The 13,443-nt window shown below is 35.4% G+C and overlaps 1 protein-coding gene across 1 annotated transcript; it reads left to right on the top strand.

Moving 5' to 3' along the window:
* The first annotated feature begins 6,696 nt into the window (after positions 1-6,696).
* LOC111902823 (uncharacterized) lies at positions 6,697-7,441 on the top strand. Its single transcript, XM_023898638.3, has one exon. It carries the CDS (start codon positions 6,761-6,763, stop codon positions 7,184-7,186), a length of 426 nt encoding a protein of 141 aa, XP_023754406.1. The 5' UTR covers positions 6,697-6,760; the 3' UTR covers positions 7,187-7,441.
* The last annotated feature ends 6,002 nt before the right edge of the window (positions 7,442-13,443 follow it).

Here is a 13,443-nt window from a genome sequence, read left to right as displayed (position 1 = left end):
TATCAAAAGAATATCTGAAACCTTGTCTAAACAACCCGTGAAAAGAAATAATGTTTCTTTCCATATCTGGCGAATAACAACAATTCTCTAAATCTATTCCTAACCCATTACTCAACACTAAAGAATAAACACTGACTTTGGTCACAGGCGACGATCTTCTGTTTCCCATAATCAGGTTCATCTTCCCATGCTCCATCTCCCTACTTCTTTTTAGGCCCTGCAAATCAGAACAAATGTGGTAACCACATCCTGTATCAAGAACCCATGAAGTAGAAAATGATGAGTTATTAGATTTAATAGAATACATACTTGCAAATGTGGGCTTGATCTTCCCATCTCTTATGTCCTGCAGATATTGAGGGCAGCTTCGCTTCCAGTGGCCCTTTTGGTGGCAATAGAAGCACTCTGCTTCTTTTGGATCGGAAGAGGGTTTAACGGAGCCAGCTTTCGTCCCACTTGAGGACGAACCATCACGGGGTTTCCCCTTATGGTGGCTCTTACATGGAGCCTTCCTCTTTTTTCCCTTTCCTTGACCTATTGCCATCACAGGAGCGGCCACAGCAGGGGACGGTGCAACGGATTTGTCTTTGAGGTTGCTCTCAGCAGTCCTCAAGAGCCCTTGGAGCTTGCTCAAGGAGACCTCCTCTTTGTTCATATGGTAGGTCATCCTGAACTGATTGTAGCAGGAGGGCAAGGAGTGGAGGATTATGTCGATGGCCAAATCCTCATCAAACTTAACATTAAGTTTGAGAAGACGATCAACATACCTCTGCATTTTCTGCAAATGAGAGGTTAGGGATTCTCCACTCCCCATCTTAGCGGTGATCATGTTAGTAATGATCTCATATCGCTCTTGCCTCGCGCTCTTGTGATACCTGTCTAGCAAATCCTGATGCATTTCATATGGATACATGTCCTCATAGGACTTTTGGAGTTCGAGGTTCAAGGTGGCCAGCATGATGCAGTGAACTTTCGTGGCATCACGCTCATGGGCCTCAAAGGCGGCCAATTCCTCAGGAGTAGCAACATATGGGATGATCTTCTCAAGCTTTTCATCGAGGACATATTGTTTGTCCTCGTAGCGTGTGATCATGCGGATATACCTCATCCACTCGTTGAAGTTTGAACCATCAAATGTCACTTTCTGACACAAGTTCATCAACGAGAATGACCCAGAAGCGTTGTTGTTGTTGTTGTTGTTGTTGTTTGCAGACATCTGAAAAAAGAAGGGAACAAAGTTTGATTAGAAATGAATCCCTAATTAACCACCCAAATGAGAAATTAGGGCTAGGACCCCACAACATTATTTACAACTTAGAAAGGGATGTCGTACTCTAAAAGTAAATAACTTGAAGGTAAGTGAATGACGATTCACTAATTCTCATCATGAAAAACGAAAAAGCAATTTAGGTTTTAAATGTATTGAAAACTCCTAGATCTTTAAGATTCATTGAACTTTTCAATGGCATGTTTAAATCTCGATATGCATTTCAAATTTGCGACTGGGATGCCGAGGATCGCAAACAAATTTGTGAATAACCATGCGAATCAACATGGTGCACTCAATGTCTCTATCACCTAATCAATGTGCCGGTAAACCACACACACTCCATTGATCTATGACAAACATTGAGTCACCCTTCGCTACCAATGTCATCCCCAAATTGATGTCCCGGTTAACCACACACACTCCATCAACGTTTGACAAGGGTACGAAGTGTAATTCCATAGATTAGCATCATTTTCACATTTTACCCTAAAGTAACTAGGAATGGGAATTTGAAAAACATGTAGTTACTTTATGTTCAACATTATACTTTTAATGAGGAGAGGGTTGCCCTATCCTACCCGTTCGGCTAACGACCCTCCACCAGTCAAGCAAGCGGTAGGTGTGAGTGTACACCCATTAAGCGCCATTTTATAGGCAGCAACCTTATACCCACCTTATAGATCGGCTTCGTGAATGAGGCCTACTAACGGTAAGACTAGCATTTAAAGTTATACATATATATATATTAATTAAGCTTGTAATAATATATAATAGTATAGGGTTGAATTTTAAACTTGTAAAAATTCTAAGGGTTTTAAATTTAAATTATTCAAAATTAAACTTTTAATTACAAAATTCAAATTTCAAAACTTGAGGGCAAGTTTTGAACTTTTCAAAACATAAGGGATCAAATAACAAATAATTCAAACTAACCAATTAATTTCATAATTATCTATATTTGACCTAATCTTAATTTTAGTCATTAGATAATTACCAAATAATTTTTAAATAATCCATATTTATCACATAAATAACTAATATTTAAAAAGATTTGAAATTATCTATTCTTTTGGCAAGGATAAACACTTAATATAGATAAAATTCGGATTTTAACTTCATAAAACAATTAAGCATCAAGTCCAAGTCAAAACAGCAGCCAAAAACCCGAAAAACCCTAATTCTGACAAACTGACTCGCCGAGTCAGGCATGGACTCGCCGAGTCCAGGTACTGACTCGCCGAGTTGAGTCGGGCAGGGACCAAAAATCGTTTTTTCAGCAATTAAAGCAGTTAAGCATCACATACAACTGAAACCAATCAAAGCTCTGATACCACTGATGGGTTTTAAGCATAAGAAACATTCATATGTGCTCATACAAACCCTAATGCTTGGATCTAGGTTTCACTATTGAACATGCTTTGATTCCAAGACTTACAAACCCTAATCTAGCATATAAACAACTGAAATAACATATAGAATCAGATCTAGATGTTTACCTCTTCAATGGTTGGCTTAGATCTTGTATATCTTCTTCTTTTGAGCCTAGAGTCACAAATGCAACTCCTCTAATGGTTCACAAACCCCACAAGCAAGAAGGAAATATGAGAGAGGGGGAGAGAGGCTAGAAATCGGCCTAGGGTACTCTTAGAATCAAGTGGTAGCCGAATTCATGCCCTAGGGGTCATATTTATACTTACAGGTTACTAGGGTTTCACTCTAAACCCTAATAGACAGCTTAGCCACCAAGCAGCCCATGGAACCTTCTGGAATAAGGCCCTTGGACGAAAATATGATGGATACCCATCATAATTTCGTTCCCCCTTAAGCCCATTAGGTTTCCTTAACCTAAAACTCAACTATCATACATTTGACAGTTTATACCCCTTTATTCAATTAATCTCTTTTGACCACCAAATTAATTTCTAATTAATTCATGACCAATACTAATTAAATATATATGATTTCTCCTTTAATATATTATTCTTATAATATATTAATAAATCATAATACTCTCTCTTTCTCCTTAAATTACCTTGTCAAGTTGCTTTGGAGAAGGCAACCCAAAAGGACCATGCATAACCGGGCAAGTACATACCAAATATAGTTATGGGCTTAGACACTATTCCAACAAAACTATCCCTATCATACACATAACATATCATACAGAAATATCTCGTAACCAAACATGTATCCATACCAAGATAATTATCACGAAGACAATCATCTTCTAAAATACTCCTACTTGGTGGGCCGGCATTGTGGCCTTAGACCCACCCTTATTGGGAGGTAACTCACCTCAAAAGGCTGACTGCTGAAAAGTTGATCTGAAAATGTCTGACAGCTGCTCCGGTGATCCCCCGGCTATATTCCCATAAAACACTTAATCAGACATTGATACTAATCCCAGAGTAAAATGAGGATTTTACCCCTGACTGATTCCAAACCAAAGTTAAGTCAAAGTCAACTTCCAGTTGACCCGACTCGCCGAGTTGGCTTACCAACTCGTCGAGTTCATATCCAGCCGATTGACCTTACTCCCGTCTCTACTCGTCGAGTTAGGCATTGACTCGACGAGTTCTCTTCCTAACTGAATACACAATGGTCCTTCATCCAACTCGCCGAGTTGTATGAACAACTCGTCGAGTTAATCTTCATCCGATGAACACATTCTGTCCTCGACTCGCCGAGTTGACGAACAACTTGCCGAGTTTTATGAAGATTGTCTTGGACCCGCCGAGTCAGGGCATTGACTCGCCGAGTCCCTCCATTGATGAGTCTGGCTCCCGACTCACTAAGTCCACCTATGGCTCACTGCTCTACTCGCCTACTCGAAAAGGGGGAAAAATCGGGGACTCGCGACTCGACTCGCTGAGTTCGAAGAACAACTCGCCGAGTCGCATCCATGCAATCTCTCTACACTCGATTCTGCTTGAATCCAGTGCATTCCATTCATAGATCTAGGTTCCTAGGACTCAGTTAATACATAAAGTTTCCAACTTTACGTGTATATAATCATCCATGGGGATTCTAAGGCTCAAAACACACAAAAGGGGTAGATCTAGGGCTTTCATGCAATACGGCCCCATAAAGGTATTAGATCTAGGCTTCTGGAACTCGAACAAAGCCAGATCTAGCAGCTATTCAGCCCATTATGATCCCTATACCACTGACAAGCTTGGAAATGGGTCAAGGATAGCTTAATGGTGTTCTAATGGGGATTTGAGCATAGAAACAGAATAGATCCGAATTGTACCTCAATGAACTCTGGATTAAGTCCTAGATTCTTGCTCTTCACCTTCTCTTTTGGTCTTTCCTTCCTTCTCTTCTTCAAACTCCAAGGAACAAGCACAAGATCTCTTCAAATCACAAGGAAAGGGTTAGGGTTCGGTATATGATGCTCTGAGGGTGATGGAGGCTAACTTGGGGCGCATAAAGGGGTTTAAATAGGGTGCAAGCCCCTGAAATTAAGGTTTCTTCCAGATTGATGGACTCGCCGAGTCTCCAACTTAAACGTGCTCAAAATCTCGTCCCTACTCGACGAGTCTAGTCTACGAATCGCCGAGTCCAAGGCTAAAAAGGTAAAATACTCAGATAAATCATACATACCAGGAACCAGGTGTTATACATATTTTGATAAACCAAAATTAAGGTGATAATAATTATGTTTTAAATTGCATTTGGCAGACATAAAACGTAATATCAACATATTGCATTAAGTTTAAGAAACTAATTTCATATATTAGGTTTCAAAGTAAAAAAATAATAACTACTATTATCATTTGACATTATAACAATATAAACTGATATTTAGTCTTTTTAATAAAACTCTTATTAATTCAATGCTTATTAAACTATTTTAAAGTTGACTATTAAAATTTTTACATAAAAAACTATTTTTAATAAAAACTTGATTTTAATCGTTCTAAAACGCTTTAATGAATAGTCGTTTATAAACATCTTATGTTGTCTTTTAAATATTTATTTTTTAAACTCCAAGTAATATTATTTTATGATAAAATGTTATTTAATATGTGCTTTCTAATGGATAGAGAAAAGAACACGCCAAGCATTGGAATTGACATGAGAGAGATCAAGCACAAGTGGAACGAATGCCTTGATGTTGGTGATCCTGTAGGGTTTAAGGTTTTGGTGGATGGGTTGGTGTTATCATCACTAGCCATGAGAAACGATCAAGCAAGAAGCAAGCAAGAGAAGGAAGCCGAGAAGGAGGAAGTCGCGACGAGGAGGCCGACGGTAGGGGGAGACGATAATTGGGATTAGATGGTAGGGAGTTCAGAAACCGTATTAAGGTAATTTTCCCAATAATTGGAATGATTTCATTAACACGAATCGAATATATAGTACAATACAACACAGACCTAATACGGGACTATACAATAATAAATATGCGCTAAGTACACTAATAATAATTTGGTCACTAAAATGAAAATTTTCCAAAAGCACTTATACCAATTTTTTTAAGGATAGCTGAATATATTAAAGCTAGCAAGAAAGGGAAAAAAATAACAAATTAAGGTAAAGTCATTAAAAGGTTTGGAGCCAATCACTCGAAAAAACCTTAACCTTTATGTTTCTATTGACAAACCACAAAAAAAAAAAAAATTAACAAAATAGCACCACTCCTAAAATAGCACTTATACCAAATTGATCGTCGTATTAACAAAATGTCCTAATCATCACCATCTTTGAAATATTTTGAGTTTACTAAGGTAGTATTTGATTTTTCTTAGAAGCTCTTCTCCGCTTTTTTTTTTTTTTTTTTTTTTTTGACTGTGGACGGAGATGCTTTTGGGTCCAACATTGTAGATGTTTTTAAAGCCGGTTGAGTCCAACATTGTTGGTGAATTATGTTTAAATTATTATATCAAGATACATAAAGACGTGCAAAAAATACCAATTTTCGACTGTAATATAACTGATTTATTATATCAAGTTTAAATTATGTTTTTTATAGTAACCAGTTCGTTTAATGTAATGCAGCATTGATTCTAATTCTTTAATATTTTGTTATAGGGCAAATTGCGACGAATTGGAATACATTTTCTTAGTTTTACTAAAGTAGATAACCTTTTTATCTACAATAACAATCCCTTGATTTTTTTCTATGCCTTGAAATTAAAAAAAAAAAAAAAAAAAAAATAGTTACATGTAAAAATGTTAGACATGAACTCCTTTTTTTATTGACTTTGTTGGAACATTGCATTTATATTTTAATGAATAATACAATGTTCGATATTTTATTTTTATATATTTGTTGAAAGGGAGAAACCTGAGGTGGGTCATTAAGAACCCATCAACCACAAATCCAAGAGTCAAAAACCACAAAAGCCTAAAAACACCATTGCCCAAAGCGTTGTTTTAACGCACATAATAATTATACCACCAACATGACATTATAAATAAGCATATGCCCTTTCTCTGTTAACATCAAATCAAAACCTCATAAACAAACTTAACAAAGATACAAAAATGAGCGTGGAGTTATTAGATGGTGCCACCATTGTTGGCTTTGTGGAAGATGATGAAGCATTCAATGGTTCAATTCAAGATCGATTTGCTAACTTGGATACCAACCATGATGGTTTGCTCTCCTACTCCGAGATGCTAAAAGAGCTACAATGTCTAAGAATGATTGAAACCCATTTCGGGGTTGATGTGAAGACTGATCCAGAAGAGTTGTCTCATGTCTATGATTCTCTATTTGTGCAGTTTGATCGTGATTCAAATGGAACTGTCGACTTGGAGGAGTTCAAAGCTGAGACTAAAAGAATGATGCTTGATATGGCGAATGATCTTGGTTTTTTGCCTGTTCAGATGATTCTAGATGAAGATAGTTTCTTGAAAAAAGCTGTTGAGAGGGAGTTTACAAAGTTGCAATCAAATACATCGGCTTAGTTTTTGAGTTTTGGTTTGGCATCATATATATGGCCATATACTTGTGGAAAAGGATGCGTATGTTTTTAATTTCAAGAATAAATGGCGGGAATATATATGTCAAGAATTATATTTTTACATTGTAAAATTACATCAGGAGTTGCATATGTATTAAAAATAGAGTAACTTATATAAATCGTACATGTAACATGTGGTTGTCTGTGCCTTCGCGGTCAACTTTTAATATTATATGGTCCCTGACTTTGGATTTTGTTTCGGGAATGGTCACTCTGTCTCCTACCGTCTTATTTCATTGTTTAACACTTAGCAAAATGACCTTTATACCCTCGTTTGGTCATTTTTCGTATTTGGTCCCTCCTTCATAGTCTCTGATGAACTCGATCTCTTCTCTACTGATCATTCAAAGTTATTAATGTTTTTTTGAAAGAGAAAGTTACTAATGTTGTTGGATGTAAAAATGAAAATCTATTGTGTTGGATGTATATGTTCTTTCACTAGAGATAAGAAACCAATTGTCGGCAAAGCCAAAGTGCACTCATTTCATATAATATTCTATACAAAACAAACCTCTAAAATTATTCCCAGTTTCTCTCACCGCAATTCATCTAAGGAACAAGCAAAAAGTAAAATCCTCAATATATATATATATATATATATATATATATATATATATATATATATATATATATATATATATATATATATATATATATATATATATAGAGAGAGAGAGAGAGAGAGAGAGAGTGAGTTAGGTTCAAATGTTTTCAACAAATATTGTGTGCCTAAATGCACCAATGAGAATTCAATAAATAATAAATAATTAAATAAATCAATAAAGGGTATTTTGGACCTTTTGTACTTTTAATTAAGGAAATCATTTAATTGAAATCTTACAATTAAGGAAAGAAAATCAGTATTTTAAAACCCTAATAATAACCCCTTTGGTTCATTGGCATCTACAGAACGTTGACTTCTTCCTCCAGCTTCCATCGACAAGTATTCTATCCCATTCCAAAGCTCCGGTGATCGAAAAAGAGAGGGTGGTCAGAGCCGACACCCTTTGCCAACAATTATGATGTCACAACCCAGAGAAGGGTTCACGGAAAGGAAGACGACAATTGTTGAAGGAGGCGGAATCCGACGAAACAAAGAGGCGGCATCCGACTCTATATACTCGATGAACCCTAATTAGTGATTTCTTATTCTCTTTATCTTTAAATGCTAGATTTGGATGTATTCGATTATAATGTATTGCTGGAAATCATCGCCGCCTAACATCATTATCAACCATTGTTACTCGATCTATAGTTGCAGGTAATTTTTTTAAATTCTTATTGATTTACCAAAATTAATCTCTTTTGGACCAAAATACTCATTAAACGTCATTTGGCCATTCTAATTTAAAATTCTAACCAACACTCATTTTGGTCGATTACTTTTGGGAGATTAATATTGGGCATTGGTAAGGAAAAAGGATTGACTGGGTTATTAAAAGTTTGTACAATTATTGATTGTCGACTTTGTTTATATTTGAAAGTTTGTTGTACAAATACTAAAATAAATATGTTATGAATTTTTTTCCCAATTGAGTTCACAATGATTACGAATACTCATATCAACGAAATTTAGTTTCCCACTTGGGTTCATAATTTTTTTGCCCACTAAATGTTCGATGAAATGCCTATATATAAGACTCCGTCTTTTTTCATTGCAGTTTTTGGATTACACGATTGTATTGCATATGTTATACGCATATTGGTTTTTAACATTTTTTTGATGATTTCTTTGTCTATTTATAAGGATCATGGTCTTTGTTGATAAATACCTAGCACCCACATTAAGATTCTAACTTCATTAATTGTTTTAGATGAATTTTGGTTTGTTTGATGATAATGCGTAACAAGTGCTTGTTCAAATGTCTGAAAGAGAATCTAAAGAATTTAACATTGTGGTATGCATTTTGTCAGAATTATTAGCAACACGTGCTTTATCTAATTGTTTAAAAGGTAATTAATTTGTCTGTGTATTATTTTTGGTTCAATTTGTGATTTTGAATTCTAATTTTTATTGTCGCTCATTATTGTATATTTGGAATCTAAAAGACATTGGTGAAAAATTTATTTCTTATCTTCCTCATGAATATCAAGCACCAAAGGAATAATCTTCAATTAGTAGCAGTAGCAAAATCGTCTTAGTATCTAATATGATGACGGTAATTCTGCCAGAATGGAATCACGAATTCCAATTTTGTTAGAATGAAATCTAATATGTTGGTTTGATAAAATGTTCACTTCAAATTATTCTACTTATTCTAATGTATGTTGTATAAAATCATGCTCATGTTTATCTCCTTTTTGCAGCTCCTTGTATAAAATCATTCTCATGCAATACAATTCTGACAGAATGCCAATCGCACAAAATGTCAATCTCATAAAATGCTAGCGTATTTTGAAGTGGCTTAGAGGTCAAACATACACAAAATGTCAATCTCACAACAAGTATATTTGTTTAACTGGTAATGAATTTGTGATACTATATGGTTGACTTTATAGTCTCTACTACATTCTGTCATAATTTATAGTTTTTATTTTTCTAATATATTCTGTCAAACTTTATAGTGTTTAATACATTCTGTCAGAATTTATAGTTTTTATTCTATTAGAATGCATTGAATTGTTTAATTTTTGAAACTTGATTATGTTTTCTTTTGTGGATTTAGGTTTTGAAGAGGCTAACATTGATGTGGAGAAGGAAGAAAACATATAGAACGAGAGTGTATTATACCAGAATGTGTTATGCTACAATGTATAAAGTGTTGCTTAAAAATCATTTCTTTCAGAATGTTGTTATTATTCAATGAATCACAATCATACAATGTAATTATTTGTTATATTATTAGTTCAAGAATTGATTTTGTGTATTCTTTCAGAATGTATTTACTAGTTTATGGTTGGCATTCTGTCATTCTGACAGAATAAAATCGAAAAATATATTTACTAGTTTATGGTTGGCATTCTATCATTCTGACAGAATAAAATCAGATTTTTAAATTTGATTTTATTTAAAATATTCATTTTTAAAAAAAGAAAGGAATTAACTATCCCTAAAAATCCAAAAATTTCCTTTTTTTAATATAGGTTAATTGACTAAAATGTCCTTATGCTGAAATTTGTGTAATTATATGGTATATGCTATCCTATTCTACTATCATAGACCCTCAAATCATGACCCTTGATTATATTTCATCCAATCACTACAAGAAAAAGACCCTTTTACGACGCGCAAACCACGACACTCATTGATTTATGTTACGCAAAAGAGAGTGACATTAAAAAAGTGTCATCTCTTCAAAAAATTTAAGGATTTAAGTCACGCATTATTGCGTGCCCTTAAATTAGTGTCATAAGAAAAAAAAAATAAGAACACGGAGGGCGCTGTATCTTAAATGGGCGTCTTCTATAAGTGTCGCTTTATAATTTTAATGAATGCGCGTGTTTAGTAGATACGGGCGAAAATGAAATCCCCAAAATTTTGAAAACCCGCCTTGTTTTTTGCTACCTTCTATCTTTCATCTTTGCAATCGATTCTCCCCTCTCCCTCCTCTCATATCCGCTTCACCACCATTGAACCCTAAAAAATCAATCCACATTTCATGCTTATGTGATTCTCTCCTCTTCGGCTCTCCAATCTCCGATTTCACTCTAAAAACATCGATTGAACTCCTCCCTTCACCTATCTTCTACCAAAAATAAATGTTGATTGCAACCACCTTCAAGAACGATGCCTCTCAGCTACACATCCAGAACAAGAACATACATCACTCTCAAACACCCCCTTAGCTTCTTCATTATTCTCGACGTCATGTGGTTTCTAGGGCTCGAAGCAACCTCCTCTATATTACATTGAAAATCATTTCCCCATCACATCACTGACCCTTTTGGAGCTATTTCTAGGGTTTGAATCAACATTTACCCTTGTCAACAGTTCGGCCTTAAAATCCCCTGGATCGCCTCACATGTTTCCTACTATTTTAGCCGTGATTCATTGGCTTGGGCATATTGCAATGTATAACGAGCACCTTGAAAATTCCACGCAGTCACACTCGATTTCTGGCGACAACATGTTCATCTATACTCTGAATACTTACCTGCTTTACATAAGGGGTGACGACGATGCAATTGAAAGGGAAGATGAAAATTTCATGGAAAAGTTACACCAGGTATTAATCACTTTTCTTCATATAATCAAAATACCTAAAAATTAGTTTACTCAGGTTAATTTGGGTTCCTGAAACGCTGATAATAGGAGAAAATCTCTTTTGAGGAGAATATATAGGTCAAATCAGGAGATGTGAAGGATTTGGAGGCAAAACCGGAGACAATGAAGTCTGGGGCATCAGAGTTCGATCCGGGAGGAAACAGTGTTTTCCTACATTCATGGTACTCCTTCGGCTCAATTTCAAATTGACTTGCTCCAATGTTTTCGTAGGATTGAAACCCATAATCTCTAAAACCTTCGATGTTTCATGAGGAACCCAACAACTCTTCCCCATAGTCACAGGGATCGCTCTATCAGCCATGATCCATGTTCTAAACGTTTCGTTCCCAATCATGGTACGTTATCGTTCCGATCGTAGGCGGAAACGTACTTCGGTACGGAAACTCAACGACCCCACTGAATGGAAAAATCGATTGTTGGAACGTGTTTTTAGCGAACGGATTTGGTCTAATACGTGATTGGGATCGCCAATTTGGAGTTTGGGTCGCCAATTTTGCGTTTTTGGAACACCAATTTGGTACCCTGGTACCAACGTTTTGTCTAATTGGTCTCAAAATCTACCAGTTTTGCTATTGATTTTTTATTTTCCTTAAAAATTAGGATTCGAATGAAGCAACTGGTATGATTGAATTTATTGATTATATTCAATTTATTGATTTCAACCGGTTCACAACTTCACATTAGTTAATGAATCACTTAATTGATTTCAGATTTCAAATGCCCATTAGGCGATTTCACATCTGCAACTAATTAGAAATAATTAATTTGTTGGGTCAAGGAATACATGGCCGAATTTTATTATTTAGCACACAATCTTAATTTCAAGTTATTAATGTTCCTGCTTTTTTTACTATTCCTGTTATGGTGTTAATGTTCTTGTTGTTGATTTTACTTTTAGGACAGATCTTAAAGTTGGAACGGGAAATTTCATACATTCCAGTGGTCATGGATATTAACAACAAACTAGGGAAATTTAACTTTTTTTTAATGCTCTTTTAGGTAAGATTGAACAAATTAATAACTACTGGAGTGAAGGCAGCACAGACAAACGGATTATCTAATAAAAACCATGGATGGTTGATGGGGCTGGACTTCCACTTAATGCTGGAGACCTTCTACCTACACTGGTAAAATATTTATTTAATATGTAATTTAGGCTGGAAAAATATTTAATATTTATTTAACTAGTTTAATATGTGATTAATAGGTAAAGCTGACTAAAAAAGTTACTGAACAAGTGAGACTTCTAGCAGGTCACTACGTACCCCAACTTGCTTCTCTCATTCTCTCAGAAAACAAAAAAACTAACGGAACAAACATTAATCTTTGTGGGATTGCGGTAAGTAGTTAGCAGACGGAACAAGACAAAACAAGTCTTGTCACATGTAACAGACGCCACATAAGCATGAATACAACCAATGGGTGTTTTGTATTGTGATTGTGCAGATTGGGAATGCTGTGATAGATGACAATGCAACTGATGAAGGGATTTATGATTACTACTGGACACATGCTCTAAACTATGATGAGACAAATGCAGGGATCAACGAGTATTGTGGCTATGGTTCTGGGAATTTCTCAGCAGAGTGTTTTCATTATCAAAGCTAATCAGGTAGTGAATATGGTGAGATTGATATTTACAACATCTATGCACCATTCTGTGATGGAAGTATCCAGAAACATGGAATTAGTGTCTGGATATACAGGTAACTCAATCTAGTCTAACACCCAATCAGTTATTTTCTCAGTGTGGCCTTATTTTCTCAGTTATTTATTAAACATATACAAAAGAAGCGTACATTTGATTCATGATGAATTCGCAATGGTGACACAAATGGACGGGTCCTAGTAACATCCTCAAGGTAGGTACTCTGTAAACAAGTTGAAGCTTCCAGTAGAGACTGCTTGGAGACCGTGGTACAATAAAAAAGAGGTACGTAGTGATTTGAAGTCTCAAAAGTTAAATATATAAAAAT

This window comes from Lactuca sativa, chromosome 7 (assembly GCF_002870075.4).
Source record: "Lactuca sativa cultivar Salinas chromosome 7, Lsat_Salinas_v11, whole genome shotgun sequence".
Lineage (NCBI taxonomy): Eukaryota > Viridiplantae > Streptophyta > Magnoliopsida > Asterales > Asteraceae > Lactuca > Lactuca sativa.
This window is presented reverse-complemented; position numbering and strand designations above follow the sequence as displayed.